The sequence below is a fragment of the Ptychodera flava genome, chromosome 1 (genome assembly GCF_041260155.1).
Source record: "Ptychodera flava strain L36383 chromosome 1, AS_Pfla_20210202, whole genome shotgun sequence".
Taxonomy (NCBI): Eukaryota; Metazoa; Hemichordata; class Enteropneusta; family Ptychoderidae; genus Ptychodera; species Ptychodera flava.
This window is the reverse complement of record NC_091928.1, coordinates 17641093-17660746: the sequence shown is the minus strand read 5'-3', so window position 1 is coordinate 17660746 and position 19654 is coordinate 17641093. Positions and strand designations below refer to the sequence as shown.

Here is a 19654-nt window from a genome sequence, read left to right as displayed (position 1 = left end):
GGTTTGCCGTGCTGTCGCTGGCTGTGCTAATTAACGGAACATATGACATTTTCAGACTACGTTTCGCATAATGAAATTTTCACCGTAAATGAGTTAAGAATTACAAAGATTTTTATATGAGCTAATCAATATTTATGAATTTATTTTAATGACTGTTTTAATGACTGTTAAATTTATCTTTACGAGGGCCTCGATAGATGCGAGGAAGTGAATAATGTGGTCAGATATATATCGATAGTGTGTGACCTCCAGTGCAAGGTGAACGCATCATCACAAGAGCCATGATAAGCACGTAGTTTCCATCACGACAGGATCGTGTTTCCATGAGAACATTTCCAGTTTCAAGGGATTTTTATCTACACGAATGACACTTAAATAATATTCGGAATCATCATCTCCGCTATCATGGAACTCGGCTCCGACAGTGATCTGAAATACTCCGACGTCGATGTTATAGGAACGAAATTTTCCGTGGCATACTGTGACATCGGTCCAAAGGATGGCCCGGTCGCGGTTTTCATTCACGGTTCACCAGCTACGTACAGGGCGTTCAAGAAACTGTTTCATCCTCTGACTGAGAACGGTATCAGGATGATTATGCCAAACTTTCCTGGTGAGTATATGGAAGGGCTGTTCCAAACGTAGTGACACTACTTCCGGGTAGGTACGGTAATTAGAAGTTAGTTTGTGCATGGATGGTTTGTGAAGTTCGTAACTGAGTTCTCCGCGGAGGTATCAAACATACATTGGGGATCTCAGATAAAAAATCACTGGTCGACACCCGTCCTACAATCGCTATTAGTGAAAGATATGGGGCAGATTAGTAGTAATTTATGCAAATTATATTAATGAGCATTGTTTTGGTATTGAAATTTTATGCTAATGTCATTAGCATAAAATTTCAATACCGAAACAATGCTCATTAATTTAATTTGCATAAATTACTACTGATTCTTTATCAATGTAGAATATTCATCTGCCCCAAATTGTGCATAATATATTCAATCCGCGTGCAGTGCATTGTGCTTTTCAATGGAAGCAATTCAATGTACTGACTTAGAATAGCTCTTTTTTTTCTCTCATTATAATTTGTTTCCCCTGATTGCGATAGACCAGCTCATCTGGCTCTGATTTGTCCCAACATTTCAATAAACTTCGAAACATGTAGGAGTGAGCAATCACGTGCATTTTTCCCTGTCAAAGTATTAAATTAGTGTTAAATTATGCATTGGAACACCAGTTGTAGTGTTGATGAATTTCTGGTTTCTGTTTTGTCGTTTCTTTTATTGGTCAACTAAAGTTTCTTGTTCTACTTAGTTAGCACTAAAATTCAAATGTAAACCAAAATAGAGCACTTTTGGCAAAATCTGTTCTACCATATTGACAAGCTGAAAAGTAGCAAATTCAACAGGCTTTGAGATGAGAACAAGAACGTGTATGGACATGAAAAAGAAAAATATGAAGTGGACTGTCGCCATATTGAGACGCATCAAGTTAGCTCTGAGATTTTAATTTCCTGAACTTCCAAAATTAAATCAAAGAAGTTAGGATGTGTATGGCACTCTGCTGTCAAATGTCAACTTAACAGCAAGTCCTGCTTAGAAACAGTTACTTTATGAGCTCTAACAAAATTTGCAAGAAGTCTACACAATTATGCAATTTGAGCGATGCGGTGAGCCTTGCACGTCCTTTCAAATGTTGAAGGAGGGATTAATCCAAGACTTTGAAAAATGTATCCAAAAGTGCCATCATTACCAGTGCAGGAGTACTGGTATTAAAGAAGTACTGTGTACTATTTTATTTTCAATGCAGTTTATTCTAGCCGAAAATAGATTTTCAATGTTTCACTGTGATCTTGTTTTCACTTCGTCTAGTCTGACTACTGTACATGCAAAGCATAGAAAATCAAAATTTTACTTGGATTTTATTTTAGTAGAAAAAAGCTCCAATGATGACATTTAATGCAATGACATTGTTTTTGCTAAGATTTCAGTTTGCGAACCCTGTTCTTTTCTGATGTTCCCCTGATATGATTGCATTGATAGTAATTGGGGAACTGTGACATAATTAGATAACCATGGTTAATTTACCCAGGCTGGTAACAATCATTACAAGAATAAACAGTAAATGGACCATGTTATGCTAATATAAATGAGACATCAAGGTACTTCCTGATGGAAAATGTTATCTTTACTGATAAACAACAACAACAACTTTAGTAAATAAAGTATACAGTGTACATAAGGTAAAGTAAAACTCATCATGGACATGCACACAAGGCATCACTTCCCGTTGTCTCTCAATTTTTCATTATTGTACCGGTAATCAATTACATTAGACAGTGCATTGGTGATTTCCACCCAGTGTCTAGGTGCCAGTAAATTTTGGCCTCTGCAAAAGTTAAAGTTACACTTGTACACTGTGTATTTTCTATGAAAATTACAGACAATCTAGCTCTTGCATATGCACAAAAATTTGTGCCCAAAAATAGAGCTGAGATGCACATCTACATGTACCATACAGATACCCTAGCATGAGAGGTACACTGTACCAGTATTGTTTTCAGGCTCTGAGTCGACCAGTTATAATCATCCAAAGCCATCAACGCTGCAGTATGCAAATTACTGTATGGCACCCATATCCCACACATGTTGAAGTGATGACGGATGCCTTCTAATGCTTTTTCCCTGTATTGTTCCCTGAGGTGCAGGTTGGTTCAGTACCCTCAACATACTGGCAATATTTAAATGATATGTGTAACTGCTTTACCGCAAGTTCACCTGACATAACCTGAGGAATACATAAATAAAGTCCAGTGCCTGATCATGGTATCTTGTAAAGACCTGTTGTTGAGCAGTTTTATATTTTAACATCATCCACAGAAATACCTGAGAAGAAATTATTATGAGTGGGGAAAACACCAATCTAGATGTATGGAACAGCAAAGGCATAAGTTGTAGAAGTTTATAAAGCTATTTTGATTTTACTGTAAACTTTGTGTTTATGGAAAAATTATCAGTCCCTACCCCTGCGTTATTTTCTACATTTGCCAGGTTGAGTTGAATGTATGCCCAATTGTCAATAAACATATAGTCGATGCTATGTCCTACAAAGTGCATCTGATTTGGTTTGCTTAGTCACCTGTTGTTAAATGCTGAATGGTATGAAAGAAAATGTTTATTTTTGAATATTAAAAAATAAATGTGCACATACTCTTTCTTGTTGTTTCAAAGGGCTAGTAGCTTAACTTTTAATATTTTTTACCAGTTTGTTTTTAATATCAACAACAGTTTTTTGTTCTACTCCCCAAAGCATGTTGAGATACAGTTTTCAGCTTGTCATCAGTCAGCCTGTACATTGTGTAGACTGCATTGTTATTATTGACGAGTGAATTCTGGTCTGGACTACAATCCAAATGTAAACAATCACATCACATTGTACACATATATAAGCTGTTTTGACTAGCTAAATACCAGTAGTTTGTGTTTCAACATCATTTTGGGGTAGAACAAGAACGTGCTATTGACATGTTAAACAAAGTTGGTAAAAAAAAATCATCATTTAGAGGGACTGACAGTTACCGTAACCTTGACACTGTCATAACTTTTGAGATGTCTCGGCAGAAAACAAGCATTTGCTAAAAAAGAGGATGAAAATGCTAGTTTTGAAGAGCCTAAAACTGAATATTCCCTGAGTTAACATCAATAATAGATAAACAATAATGAGGACTAGATCATATGTGATCTTCGGTCTATGAAAATTCCGGAGTTGAATGTATTCATAAATACCCAAGTAATAGAAAAAAACACAGTTGACAATAACTGTCAGTGCTAAAAACACATGTAAAAAGTTGAGGTTGAGCAGCCAATGTCAAAAGTTGAAAAGTTCAGCTTTGATGAAATGCTACAAGAACATATCAATCAATCAATAAAATTCACAGTAGTACTTAAGAATCCAAATATTGTGTATTACACTGACCCTCAATACAAACTATTGTTAAAATCCATGGCATCACAAATGCAGCAAATAAATTAATATCATGGATAAAATCCTATTTTCTAGATAATTAAATACATTCTGATGAATCCTTGGTTCATTTCTCAACTAACTTCAACAGATCAAGATAATCAGCTGCTTAATACTTTGTAATTATGAAAATAAAAGAAAAAAGCTACATGTATGATGCTATATGGAGCTTCATTTTTGTACCAGCTTCAACAGATCAAGTATTGCCATGGCAATGATCTCTGGATGAGAATTTTGAATCCAGTGTCCTCCTTTGGCAAAGATGATGCCTCGTCTTCTTTTGTCTTTGTGATCTGATGATGATAGGACCATGGAAAGGAATTTATACATGTACCCATATCAGTTTCTTTACATCCTTGACATGCAGCAGTGAATTCCACTTTTGTGAAATTCATCAAACCGTAACTGCATTTGGTGAAACTTGAAAACCAGAGGTTTACATACAACCATTTAACATACTAAATCATGTATTTCACTGGTAAAAACTTTATTTACTTGTAGGCCAAAAGAATATTGTAAAGGTTTAAGAGTCTGAATTTCTGTCCCTAAGGCACATTCTTCCTAGCGAGAATGTTTCCCAAAGTCCAGTTAATTAAGCTGTATAACTGTTAGAGGGGCTAGCCAAGTCTGTTAGTATGAGCCTACACAGAATCACCGGGGTACTGTGGAAGTATGTGTGAAAATTTAAAAGAATGTTACATACCATCTATTCTGTCCCTTGTATAAACTCCATCGCTGTCTATGTACAAAACATCTTTTGTTTTGTCTATATTGAAAAGTTCCATCTTTTCCTCAGCAATTTCAATGTCAACTAGTCTGTCAACTTCACAGGCAACCACCAAGACAGGTATTGATGATTTGTGCACCATTTCAAGATTTGCTCTGGTCTGCGACAGGAAAACATAGAACTTTTCGTAAGACAGAAAATATGGTGACTTTTATCAATTACTTCTGTCATCCCAGTGGTAAACACTTTTCAGTCGACAGCATTGTTGTTAAAACCCGTAACTAGTTAAGCAGTAAAACTCAAAGTATGGACACTTGGAAAAACAAATACAAGAAAGTGTGACACATAAATAAAAGGAAGATTAAACATACATAAAAGCAAATGTTCAAAATATTGCTACGTTCCCTTTCAAAGTAAAGCTGAGAGGGCAACCCTTAGAAACTGGAATTTCTGCCATAACTATTGGTTAGTCTTTACCATAAACAATGGAGATTCTGAGCCTGTATGGTGTTTTTCTTACCTTCATCCAGTTGATGGCTGCCATTTCATGTAGCATGCCAATCATGTAGCTGGTATCATTCACTTCAAAGCCGGTCACGATTACTGCAATGGACGGTAACACTCTTCTCATCACTTTCCCAACAATAGCATTTCTCATAAGCCATGAACTTAAATGCACGATGCGACCTGCAGATCTCACCATGCTGTAAAATACAAAATACACTTCGAAATCAGCGTATTTGACTGACTTTTGTATTCAGTACACTACTTGTTTTTTAGTCCTTTTGGCTAAAGTTCCAGGGAACCAATGGATTGAGCTCCATCTGTCCGTGTGTCTGTCCACAGCCATAACTTAGGCATATCCTGACTGATTTCATTCCAACTTGTTACATGGTCAGTGTACTGGTACATGTACTACAAGACACATATGCACATCAATTATCTTCTTTGCAATAAATTACTAGTAATCCTGTGTACGTGTACTTCACTTTTAACAACCAAAAATAGCGTACACTAACTCAGTGGTCTTCATTAAAAGTGATGTCACTACATCTGCTTGCTGACTGAAAATAAACCATAAAATCTTACCTGTGAGGGCGTAGATTAACAGCTGATAAAAATGCAACAGATTGAACAAGATCAGTGTCTGCACAGAACTGGCCAGCTGTTGGGCCGGACGCACTGTGTGCTACAAGTACAGATATTCTGAAACAGAAGGAAATATGTTGCCCAACATGTTAAGCCAGAAATACATGTACAGTGTTTTTGCTAAGGTTGGGGAATATTGGTAAATGATTTGTGAACCCCGGTAACATTTCTGCTATCTCCAAATCTGATTGCACTGATATACCAAGGGGAACCCCGGTAAAATGACTGGGGAACCCGGTAACATCTACCGGGTACCTGGCCTTAACAAAAACAATGATGTACATGTGTAATTCTTATATTACAACTTATTTAAGCAATACAGTGTGCTTACTAAATGTATCTATGCAGAAGAGTAGAGACAACCGTATATGGGCAGAACAATTAAACAGAACAAGTAGCATAGGAAAATTACTATGTATCCTAGATTGTCTTACAATGGCAATACAAATGAGGTCATTTTGGTGATTGAGTTCATGAAGTTTACACAAATGTGATGTTAATTTAGATCATTTATTTATTCTGATATCACTTTTAGTTTAATTCTTTTATTTTGGTATAATAAGAAATGAAAAATCCCCTGAAAGTTACACGTACATGGCTAGCCATTTCATGAGATAGTAAAAGCAACAGAAGTGCCATGGCAAAACGTGCAGAATTTTCTCATGGGTTCTTACCTATTAACACCAATAGCACCAAAAAATCTTTGAGAATGTGGCTTTGTGCTCTACACTGAAATTGTAGGAGTCACCATCGATAACTTTGCAGTATCCGCACTCTTTTGAACCAAGAAAATAATAAAAACATTGATGAAAGTTCAGTCTATAATCTAACTACTAGGACATGTACGGTAGTCCAAAGACTACATCACAAGTTCAAATTCTGTTAAGAAAATTTGTCAGAACAGTAAGTTGTAAGTGTGACTTGGGATGCGAAAGTGTACCAGTCATTGTAGGTGATGGAGACTGGTTTGAATTTGATATTTTACCCACAATTTTACCTTATGTATTATCCTAATGCCTTGAAAAACGTTCATTTCCATACTACAGTCCCCCTCATCTAAATTCCCCAAATTTTCAAGCAGACGTTAGGGAATATCCCACTCTGTGAGAGAATCCTGGAGAAAACACTGCTTCCATGGTTTAACCATAGATCGTAGAGGGCCTTGGGGTTTATGGTTTAACCCTTTGAGCGCCTAAGTCAATTTTTGTCGCCTATACATCAAAGTATACACCAGTAAACTTTTTCTAAATTTTGCTAAAATTTTGATAAAAATCTGATCTTCATTTGATCCAAATTGTCCAAAAAATAACAGAAAATTCACAGAATTGGGAAAATGGTGCACACAATAATTTTGGTGGGAAAAATTGCAGCACTCAAAGGGTTAACCCAAAAATGTCTTGGTCTATCATCAGCAATGGTCTGTAGTTACACCCCTTCCGAAAAAATGAATTCTCCCTACATGAGTGACTCGGTACTGTCAGGGACTGACGTATGGACGTCACATGGAGGTAGTACTCTTAACTAGTTTCGCTACAAATTCCAGTTCTACCTCCAGGCTCCATGCTGTGGGAGCAGTCCTATTCCAGTGTCCATTTATTGGAGAACGTTAGGGGCAGTCGATAATAAAAGCTGACGCACAAGAAACGTAATTCCTTCGTTTTACTTGAAACCCCCTCCCCCCCCTCAAAACAAAAGTTTTTATGCGAAATCAATTTCGTATTATGATGCCGTTTCTGACAAACCCACACACACCTCTCCGATCCGCACGCCCATGAAAAAATACCGGAAGTTCACATTAATTAATAACCTCCACTTTACGCGTTTCACTTTTTAAGACAGAACATTTTAATGTATTTCGCACGTAGGAAAATGTTTCACATACATGTTTCAAGTTGAAAAAGGATACAAGTTTTTATTTCACATTCATGTCTTTTCGTTGTCTTTTCTGTCTCCGTATTTTGTGGTCATTCTGTTCTCGATGAACGCGAAGGTAGTTTTGCGTTCTCGCTGCAAAGTCGCACTTCGAAAACAATAGAAAATCCTTATGCGATTTTGACGCACACAAAACGAAATGAGCTTTTACCCCCTCCCCCCCCCTAAACGAAAGAATTACGTTTGTCGTGCGTCAGCTTTTATTATCGACGGCCCCTTAGTATCATTTCTGTTTCTCTGATAATCAGATGCTGCCAGTTAAGCTGTTAAAAAGGTGTTCATGCAGGGTTTTTCAGCAGGCAGGAAGAAAAAATCTGATATTGGATATTTACTGTGGGCGGGGAAGAAATTTCATTCTTTTCAGGGGCGAGGAGAAAATTTTAACAGTGGGTTCCGGAAAATACGTAGAGGGAGGGGAAGCCGTGGTTGATAGAACTTGAGGGGAGATTAAGCACCTAATTTAGAAAGGAGCAATGTTCCAAGGTATACTGCTAGCTGCTCGCACGGTTTTGTGTTGATCTGGGTTGTCCAGTGGGCATCTAGTGGGCAACGGGGAATTTCAGTGGTGGGGAGAGGGCAGTCGGGAGCTTGAATTGTTGTTGGCAGTGGGCAGACCATAGATACTGCACTGGAGGGCATTGGGCATCAACATTCAGTGGGAGGGCATATTTTCTGTGTATGCCAGTGGGAGGGCAGTTACGAACAGCTCTACTTCTCCTCTCAATTTTAGGTCAAATTAAAAAATAGGCCGTGGCTATTGACAGGCGCCTGTCAATAGCCTGATTCTGTCTATTGACAGGCGCCTGTCAATAGACACTCCGTAAAAAATAAGTAAAATCAGTATATCAGCCTTCAAAACATGTTTTGTGATGATTTTGCGAAATTGATGAAATTACAAGTTGGTGGCACCTGGATAATAGTGGTTGTTTCGAATTCTAACTTCATCACATACCTGGAAAATTTGGAGCAATCAGTCGAACACCAGCTGATAGCAAATGTGGAGAAATTGTCGCAAAATCTTTGTGTGAAGCGGGCGATCCATGAAGGCAAGCAATAACAGGGCCTTTGGGGTCTCCGGCATCAGCGTATGTTGCATCGTACGTGACCCCGCAGCTTTTGAATGTCACGTTTGAGGTTGGAAGTTCCGGTCTTGTTCCTTGGCCTTCCGTACACAAACACCGCGAAATAACGACAGAGGTCGATCTTGGATGCACCACAACACTTTTGGTACATGATCTTTGGTCCGTCCGTCTACGTCTTGTAGCTCCACGGGTCGTCGTCGCACCTCTGATGAAAGGCCGACAAAGGATCGTTCTCAGCTGACCCACTTTGGTTACGACACAGTTGGGGTGTCGCCCAGGGATTTTCAAGTGGGCTAGGGTACGTGTAGTACAAGTCCGCACAACCATCGACATTTCACACATTTAGCACTTGGTGCCGACCGCAAATACAAGGCTGAAGCGTCGTGTTTCACAAGGGTTCTGCGACATTCTGGTCGTCTGCTTCGGTCAACTTGCAGACGTCAAGTCAAAGTACATGTAAGGTCACGCGCAGCGTTCACACCACTAGTATTACACTACAGTGAAACTGTGAAAGTAGATATAGTCCGAACTAAAAAAGCGTAGGTACAAAATGAAATATGAGTATTCCCAGAAATACTGAGCAACAGGATGTAATCACCAGCTACATGTAGGAAATCTAAGGCCAGTCCTAATAAATTCGACTCGCCTGCGACCGCACGCGCAATGATCGTACGCCGGAACCTGTATTTCATAGACTATCCTTTCGTCTAGGATCAATTTCGAAACGATGATGTCTTTTAAGAAAGTATAAATGTACAGTTTATAACTAATGTAGAAATGATAATGACAATGATTATGATTGTGATAATTATAGATATTATAACAACTTTCGATAAATAAGTCATCGTTTCCAAGCGAATACGGTTGGTAAAATGTAACGATGATCAGTCAATCAGCTGATGCACCGCGGACCGGGATCACCGGCACATTTCCAGGCTGGGGAAAACGTAGCGGATCGCTGAGGGCTGGTCCGAGCAGCTAAAATGATATCAGTCGTAAATTCATGCAAAAACACCATGGAACTCGGCTCCGACAGTGATCTTAAATACATTGACGTCGAAGTTATAGGAACGAAATTTTCCATGGCATACTGTGACATCGGTCCAAAGAATGGCCCGGTCGCTGTTTTCATTCACGGATCTCCCGCTACTTACAGGGCGTTCAAGAAACTGTTTCATCCTCTGACTGAGAACGGTATCAGGATGATTATGCCAAACTTTCCTGGTGAGTATATGGAACAGAGGTTCTCCTAACTGCCGTTGCCGCGTGGAGTTTAATTTACCATTTATACTTTTTATGATAAATAATAGCTTCATGTTCGAGAAAATATCCCTATAGCACTATATACATAGCATTGGTGAAACAAATCTCGAATCTCGAAATTATCGCGGGGGGGGGGGGGGGGTTCATGTTCACATGACAATTATCTACTAACGTGCTTCGCCACGTAGCACAGAAGGCTTCCAATCAGAACAATGTTTTTGCCAGCTTTTAAGGGGATGGGTGCCCCCCCCCTTCTGCTTGGAAATTTGGGGCATTTATATATGATTTAGGGTCCAACCCATAATAAATGCAAATAAAAGTTATGCAAATTAAGGTTTTTCAAGGAATTAGCAAATCAGGTTAATGTATGGATCAAATATCAAATTAAAGGGATACAGTCATCAGCATTATGCTCAAAGGTGGTATGGGACACATACCACAAATGTAAACACTGTAGCCGAGGTACGTTGATGAAAGTTAAAACATATCTGTCATAATCTACATTGTATGATTTAATGTTGCAGCTATGATGGTGATGTTCATCTAGATATCATGCACGAAATACATTTTTTAAACAAGAAACTCACACAGGCGCAGTTTTTAGGACAGTTTCCCGTTAAAAAATCCCCTTCATCTTGATATTATTCGTGGGGAAATGTTTAATATACATGTATGAGAAGCTCATTAAAATCAGTCAGGCTTCATTCCCAGAGTTCAAATAGAGTTTTATAATCTGGAGCCAAAATCTAGATGATGGTCCTTCAGGGCTGTGTGTTACCAGCGTTATACGGCCGCCGGTAACACACAGCCCTGCCATGCAGAGCTAGGGTTACAGGTCATGTGTTTGTGTGTATATGGGAGATTTAGATTAAACAGAGGGGAATTCACCCACTTTGAAGCAAACACTAAATAACATGTTGTATTAGATCACAAGCAGCGGCAATTTATCCAGACTGCTCTATAAAACAAATTTTCAAGTACATCATCATCAAAACTGGTGTTCCTCAATGCAATGCATATGGTCCGTTAGACGGATCTCTATTCCACATTAATGATCTGCGAATTTGACTCCTGTCTGCCACTCAAGTTTACAACTTTTTTATCATACATGTGCTGTTGAAAAAGATTACTGGACTTGTGAATTCACCCTCTTGTCTAAGACAAACTTTACTGGACTTATGAACCTTTGATCTGTTAATTCCTGATAACTGTTTGAGGTCAACTCCTATACCTTGCCCTTGACAATATGATGTTTGAGTTACTCTGCCAATGTAAATTTACATATATGTAAATTTATATCATACCCAGATATATCTGTTACATTTTGCAGTTTACTGTATGAGTTGACCAGAACCTCTCTGCAGTTTGAGTACAACTCAAAACAGTAAATTTTGAGTTGTATCAAAACTTAAGATGTTTTAGACAACAGTATGAAAGATATGTTACTGCCAAATTTATGAGAGAGGTAGTACTGTATTTCCAGAGAGATTGAATTGGTTTCACAAGTTTTGTGCACAGCTTGCCAGCGAAAACTACCCTACTGATTTAGCTATGATAAGTACAGACTGAGCTGCTCTGACCATTTCACCCCATTTACCTTTATAGAGGTCCAGCTCTACTCTAGAAAACAATGGGCTTGGGTCAAACCATTGTTCTGAAAGGGTAAATCTTGTTGTCTTTTTTAGTACCTGCAGCAGCATCAAGTACCCGGTAGGAGGTGGTTTATGCGTATGCATACTTGTGAAATAATGTTTCCGCTATTTGTCTTTTCAATTTCAGGAATGGGTTACACAAAGCTCGATGACAAGGGCATTTACAATTTTTCTAGCTACCAAAAAGCTGAAATCATTAAAGCTTTCCTCAGAACCATTGGAATTAAAAGGTAGGTGTTTTTTTTTGTGGAGTAAAAAATTCAGATATAAAGTGTGACTTGTACCAACAATAATATATGAAAGATATATTGAAGAAAAAATGTTGAAAAAAGATAATGAGTCTAAAAGTGCCAATTACTAAATAATTTCACATCATTTATTTCCTTACAATACAAAATAAATCTGTCTTTGTCAAATGTGCAACAAAAGAGAAGATATTGATAAATAGATTATACAACAGTGATTGTCACACATATTTGCCAAGAAACTGTTTCTCGCAAATGTCATAGCTTTTGGTGATTTTCTCTTACATTATAGGGCCAGTAGCTGTTTACTTCCAATGATTTTTTTCACCATTTTTGTATTATGAATGTCCATTTCAAGTTCTTGTTCTACTCCTCAAAGGTGGCTTGCTGGTAAGAAAAAATGAAATCAGGATTTTTCTGAAACTTTGTACAGATGTCAAGCTGGGGTAGATATGTTAAATAGTAAAATAAAAAAATATGGTCCCCATGCATATTTTGGAGATATGGCGCCCTTTATGTTGTCCCGCGAAAACATTTAGCTGAAATTGGTTCAAATGTTGTATTATTCGATTAACTAGTGTTATTGAATAATAAAACTGAAATATAGTAAGAACAATTCTATAGATTTTATACAACACAAGTCCCTGTATTGTATATATTAGTTTTGTGATCTACTTTTGAAAATATCAGAAAATATAGCAACGTTTCCATGAATAGTGCTTTTATAAAAAGAGCAAAGTTTGGCCAAATTTTGATATTTTCATTACAAATGTCATGATCTGAAATCTACGTTTTCTTTAAACTCTCGTAAATTAAGCCCAACAATATATAGATTTCGAATCAAACGAAAAAATGGGGGTCACCGCACAATTTTTTAAGATATGGGCATTTTAATACAAAAAATGCTACACTGAAGCGCCCTCTAGCGACAGATCCCTGTTTAGTTTGATATATTCGAAATTTTTTTAATAGGTATTAAATAAAGTTTAGTTCACTTAAATACTGCAAATAATCCCACATTTGTCACACTTAAAACGGGCCTGTTACACAAAGTTTGCTATCTTGGTGTGAACTGTTTTGACAAACCAGATTTGAAAGTCGCACCTCAAAGTAATTGTATGCTATATTGCGACAAAAAGACCACTTCCGGAAAGAACGCTCGCGGAAAGAACGTTCGTACGCGTGCGCAGATACGAGGCGCAGTACGAAAATTCGCGTTACCCGCAATCTACTTTAACACACTGTGGTAGTATTTAGCTTGCAACACGGCATCTGTAGGTGTAAAATGTATTGTCGTTGTTTACATTCGAATTCTAGTCCAGACTAGATCAATGCAGTCTACAGATATCTGGCTGAGTTGACAAGCTGAATATTGCGTATGTCAACATGCTTTGGGGAGTAGAACAAGAAACTCTAGTTGACATTAAAAAACAAACATTGCAAGAAAAAAATTATCAATAGTTACAGCTATTGGTCCTTTTAAATACAATACATTTATTAGTCTTTCTATTGCATTGAAAATCACGACTGAACCTGCCAATATTCAGTTCATGGGATTTACTTTTCATTGTACATCACAGAGTGGATACATTAGTTGGATTTTCATTAGGAGGACACATCGTACTCAGAGTATGCAGCGATGAGAAGTTTGACTGTGTAAAATCAGTCACGTTGCTATCAAGTCCTGGAGGCAGTGTACATAGGTATTGACAAACTTTCACTTCTTTTATTCACACATGTAATGCAAGAAGATAATCAACAAACATCTTCAATGATCAAAATTCCAAACTTGGATGATTTTATGGAATGTTAAATTCATATACAGGCACCCATATAGTTCTTTTACTGGTTCCATGATGTATTGGGCTCTAGTGTATACACAGCGTACATTACTCATGGAACTTTTTAGCTATAGGGTATATGCAGGGTACATGTATGTTGCTCATAGAACACTATGGCAGGTTACACCCTGAGCTATATTTTTGCCACCGATGGACACAAAATACACGAGGCAATTTTGACATTGCAAATTTGTGTCATTCTTGTACTGGTATAACAATCCCTTGTAAAACACAAAATCAGTATGCGTGTTGTTTTGAGTGTGTATACAGTGTTTGGTACAGCCTCAGCAATGTATTGTTGGATAGCCAGGACAAAGGTCTATTGAATGATCTACGTCTATACCCAACAGTATGGTGACTCTTAGGCAACTATAGTACAGTAGGTCAGACAATTACTAGATTCATGTACACAAGACAAAAATCGTCATTTTCATGTTGTATGTAACTGTAATAAGTGCTTAAAATATCACTTTGTCTGTGATGCATGGAAGAAGAAAGTAAAACTTCATGAAGAAGCATTTTCAGTTTCTTTAGAAAAATAAAAATGAATCAACGAAAAATCAAACCAAAGTGTCTCATCCATTTTCATATACTGTAGTCTATGCACAGCAAACATTTATAATTAAAAAAGCTGGTTTCAATTTCTCCTCTTTTTTGAATTTCAGGTTGGTAAGGCCATTGTTTATGGCTAGGATTGCTGGACGCTTACTCTATTGGTTAATGCATATACCTCTCATAGGATACTTTGTGTTACACATATTCAAGTACTTCTATGCTCTCCTTGATCTCAGAGGTAAAACATTAGAATCCAACATTTACAGCGCTTATGAGGGCGCACAGCTGGATTTTGAACTGGTAAGTTACTGAGCTGTCAGCCTTGCATCTTCTGATCATTCTCATTTAACCCTTTTACCACCATGGTTTGGCCCAAAACCATTGTTCTCAGTGGTGATTTTGGACCTGTTTACTGGAATTTGGGTCGAACAGGTTCACAATGTCCACAAAACATATCTTTTAGACAAGAGTTTTTAAATTCTTCATGTTTATGGAATACCAGTATGTGTGCATGTATGCTTCTCAAACTATCAAGAAAATATAGTTCAAATATTCAATTGTTAAATTATAAAAGTTGGTCATGTTGGTGAGTAGCTTTGAGATAATTCCAAGGCTTAAACTAAAGGGGTAGGTTGTCAACTTTTTGTTGAAACAAAGTGAATAACTTGATAAAACTGTCAAAAGAGAACAAATAACACAATGGAAATAAGTCAATATCAACAAAAGCTACCCAGAATGTGAGAACAAGGGAAAAAGTATTGGGGTGTAAACATAAATAGTTCTCACTTACACATGAAGTTTGAACAGTACTGATAATTCATGTCTTTGACACTGAACAATGAGTAAATGCTGACATGAAAGACACTTCCAGAATGACTCAAATTTGCCTACTTTACCTTGACACTATGGACCTTTATAGAGGAAAATAACTTTGAATATGTCAAATCAAGAAACTTTGATACAGCCTGTGGTTTTTGACACTTGGTAAATCACACCCATCCAAATGAAATGTATCATAAAAATTTTTTTTTTTTCCTGCCAACTTTTACAGTGCCAAAGAGATTTAATTTCAGTGAGTCAAAGAAGATTGCCAGTACTTATGTTTCATGCAGATGATGATCCTATCGTTGAAAAGGAGATTGCAAAAGAGAACATGGAGATATTGAGTATCTCGGCAGATGATGTGATCAGATATGACAGGAATGGCGAGTGTACTTCTGAAAAAACATTCCAAGGTATTTTGGTATTACACATTATCTCATCTGACTTAATCCGTTGAGTACTGTAATTTTTCCCACCAAAATTTTTGTGCATCAGTTTTCCAACTTTTGGAAATTTTTCTGTAAATGTTTTGATAATTTTGACCAAATAGGCATAACTTTTTATTGGCTACAGTTTCTAATCAAAATCTATGGGGAATCTGAAAAAATTGTCCGGAACTGCAAAATATTGTCTGCGTTGTATATTATGGACGCAACAAAATTGTCAGTGGCACCACATTATAAGAATTGACATTTTGAATGTGATATTGGGCAGAGAAAATTTTATTTACCATGGTGTATTGTTGGTATGTTGCTACCATGTGTGTCTACTGCATTGGAGATATGGCTTTGAAAATAGCAGTCAACAAAATTCAAAATGTCTTCTGTGAATTAAACTCTGAAACTGACAGATTATGGCACCCTAGATGTGTAGCAACACTTTCAGGTCAATGTCATTGTCATTTCATGTATGTTTGTGTGTGTTTATGGTCTTCTTTTTCTTCTTTGTCACTTGTCTGTGCTGAAAATTGTTAAATTCAAGACGTGCTTTGTGCAACATTTCAAGGATGAGATGGTCCTTAGAGAAAAAGTAAAGATGAACGGAGATGATCATTTAGTGATGATAGGTTTAATTATTATTTAATTGGTTACAGCATAGACATTAGAAGCTCCTATTTTCAATGATTTCAGAGAGGTATACATACAACCAACAAGAGAGTCAGATTCACTAGATACAACGGCGCCCCCAGTGTCAGCATTACTAAAAATCATTGGGAACACAAAACAGCCCCCATCTGCAACAGTGTAGTACTTGTGCAATGTTGCCTCCAAAACATCTTCAGTACTTTAATTTTTCTCCGGAGCAAGTGAGATTACTCAGCTAGATTTTGAACTGTTATCGTGAAAAAAGCCGCTTTAATCGAATAACTCTACTTTCCCTCAAGGCTGTAAAATTAATGATGTGATTTTCCTAAATCAAAAATTTCCAAGTGAAAGAATACCCCATGTGCGTGATGCTGTTACTGTGTGCGTTCCTGGTTTTCTGCATGCCACATTCTGTATTTATGAGATCAATTTAAAGGAACAAAGTCACTCTTTTTGATCTTTTGTGATATCTGGAAAACATTGAATACTTTCACAAAGTCAGCCACTGTGACAAAATGATGGCAGTCGGTGCATAATTGTAAAAGTGTCAAAAATACCCCTGTGCTGGATGCAAACAGATGATTTGGTTTGTGACCTCTAAACAACTGACTTGATTTGTTGGTACAGACCGTAAAATGTTTCACTGAATTTTCAATCTTGTCTGGCTGCAGGCAAAGCTGAAGTTGTACTCTTGACCAATGTTTCAGCATGTTTCAAGTAGTCATACAACACAAACTACTCTTCATATCATATCAAACAAATTCATGAAAAAAAGCTCAAAAATGAGTTACTTTATCTGCTCAACCTTTCACAATAGTGATTTGTCCCAAATCTATTGTTATCAGTGGTGATTGTGGACCTGTTTACAAGGCTTTAGGGATGAACATGTGAATTACTGGTACTTCAACACAAGAACAGAGCAAAACTCTGTCAGATCAACTACTTTTCTAGAAAAGGTCAATATTTTACAGTAGCACACATAAATATACCAAATTTTGAAAAGTGTGTGAGGGAACATATACACTTGTATCTAATAATATCTCTATGCTGTTTACAACTTTTATTTCAGATGCTGATTTATACCGAGCTGTGTGGTTTGAAAAAGGTGGACACAGATTGCATATATCCTGGACTGATATTGTCAGTAATCACATTGTATCAATGATCTCAGCAGTGAAAAGCATGATATGATAAAAGTGATCTATTAATATTTGATAACAAAGTTTTCCACATTTATAGTACATTACATTTATATTTCTTGTCATTCATTTGTTCCGTATTTAAATATGCTGTAAATCATCGTATACAGAGCCATAGTTTTGTAACAAATATTTTAGACGTTAACCCGTTGCTGTGTCATTTCGTTCATGATATACGGTACTTACTGTGTGTATTTATACCAGTGCAATAAAATGTTTACTGATAAACAAAGAAATCCATTTTCAGTGTCAATAGTCTTTTCATAATTCTAATGTTGACAATATGCTGTTAAAAGGTATGCAGCTTTGAACTGAAAAGTTGAGATTGGTAACTTGAATAGGTCACTAGATCTTAGGATGAGGTGGTCAGAATTCAAATGTACAAATTACTCTTTTTTTTAATTTCAAGATCTGAAAACACATCTAGGGAGTCCTATGTGCAAAGTTTTTGTAGGTTTTTTTTTCCTAGCAATATTCATTTTGACTTTCATCACAACTGGTGTATGATTCTTTTTCCTTCTTTTTCTTTTTGCTTTTTTTGTCAATACTATGAGCTATCATTAACCGATAGCTTCTTTCATTTCACCCAATAGTACTCTTCCACTTGAAAACCTAAATAGGCATTTATACCAGGACAGCTCAAATATGTCAATCACTTTATGCATCAGATTGATAGATTACTTGATAAGTGTGAATGTGACTGCACAGCCCAACAAGCAATGGTTTTATTAGTCAAATAGGATCAATAAATCTGATACATCAAACATTTTGAAGAAGCCTGAACGGAACGTTGATGTAATCCCTTCAATGGTTGTGAATTTTATGCTACTTGATCAAGGCTTTCATCAAGGAAACTTTCAACCATTTGCTTTCAAAATTACAACAATCGGCAGGGGGGGTCACTATGCAAATTTTTGTAATACAAAACCAGATGACCTTAAATTTACCGATATTTGAAATTAATAATGGCTGCCATTCCTGTGTTAATTCTAGGAGGGAAAATTAAGTCTTCAATTTCACAAAATATGGACAGTGAACAATTTTCTTTACCCCAAGAAATTCAAAATGCACCCATGCAAGCAGTAGACCAGAGAAGTATTTTAAAAGTTCAACAGCCGGAATATATGTCCTGAACGCGTTGTACCGTAAACTAAACCATCCGTATCTGCGAATTACATACCCTGATCATGCCTGATGCTCCCCTCTCTTTGGCAAGCAGGAGGTAATCTTACAAATTAATTTGTGGAAGAGTGAACATTTTAATCATTTCGCTTTTGACAGAAGATTTCCATTTTACAAATATGCTGTAGCAAATTATTCAATTGCAAAAAACTACAATCCCAATAATGAGCAAGTATCAGTCTTCTCTTTTTCGAAAATTTTAGTTTTCCCAAATTTCAAGTGATCACGATTTCAAGTTTGTTACAAACTACAGCTACATGTGCGCGACATCGGACAACGCTGCCTGAAATTCAGACAAATGTTGTTGTTGAATGTTTGGCTGTTGTTGCAGCTTGTATTCTGACCCATATATTCATACGAATTAGTCTGACTTTTAATAATAATAATAATTTATGAATGTCAACTAAATACAAATTATGGCGAAGGAAACACTGCCATATCTTACAAAATTTCACATGTGAAAAAGACTGAAAAATAGTTGCCATAGGCACTAATCACGTTCAGCATCATACTCAGAAATATATTAATTTACAGTCAGTATATGAAATAGCGACTATTCCATGATATATTACACCATGGGAAATAGCTGAAAATTATAGTCAAAAAGGCCAAAATTACACATTTAACATAATTTTTCAATTCTTTTTTAAATCTGTGTCTGGGTGAAATATTTTTTATGTCTTCTGGAATATTGTTCCATATGGAAGACCGGTCACGACATGCGACATGAGAGTTTTTTAAACTGCAATCTGCGGTTAGGGTTAGGGTTAGGTTAGGGTTAGGGTTAGGTCGCAGATCACAGTTTAAAGACGCAGGTCGCATGCCGCAGGTCGTGACCGGTCTTCCATACCGGTAGTTCCATACCTAACTAACATTGTAGTTAATTTAATAAAT

At 36.9% G+C, this 19654-nt stretch overlaps 2 protein-coding genes across 3 annotated transcripts; one reads left to right on the top strand and one right to left on the bottom strand.

Moving 5' to 3' along the window:
- The first annotated feature begins 264 nt into the window (after positions 1-264).
- LOC139131767 (uncharacterized) lies at positions 265-18344 on the top strand. 2 transcript variants are annotated; one of them, XM_070698015.1, is made up of 6 exons: positions 265-613; positions 11959-12061; positions 13657-13779; positions 14583-14772; positions 15524-15707; positions 17449-18344. In XM_070698015.1, exons 1-6 carry the CDS (start codon positions 406-408, stop codon positions 17568-17570), a joined length of 930 nt encoding a protein of 309 aa, XP_070554116.1. In that variant the 5' UTR covers positions 265-405; the 3' UTR covers positions 17571-18344. The 2 variants fall into 2 exon arrangements, with proteins under 2 accessions (XP_070554116.1, XP_070554105.1); XM_070698004.1 differs by lacking the exon at positions 265-613 and adding an exon at positions 9801-10140 and having other exon boundaries at positions 17449-17600.
- On the bottom strand, positions 2173-9597 carry LOC139131758 (uncharacterized). Its single transcript, XM_070697991.1, has 6 exons — positions 8787-9597; positions 6577-6677; positions 5843-5959; positions 5274-5457; positions 4730-4913; positions 2173-4319 (listed from the first exon to the last, which is right to left on the bottom strand). Exons 4-6 carry the CDS (start codon positions 5454-5456, stop codon positions 4198-4200), a joined length of 489 nt encoding a protein of 162 aa, XP_070554092.1. The 5' UTR covers position 5457; positions 5843-5959; positions 6577-6677; positions 8787-9597; the 3' UTR covers positions 2173-4197.
- Positions 18345-19654: the final 1310 nt, after the last annotated feature.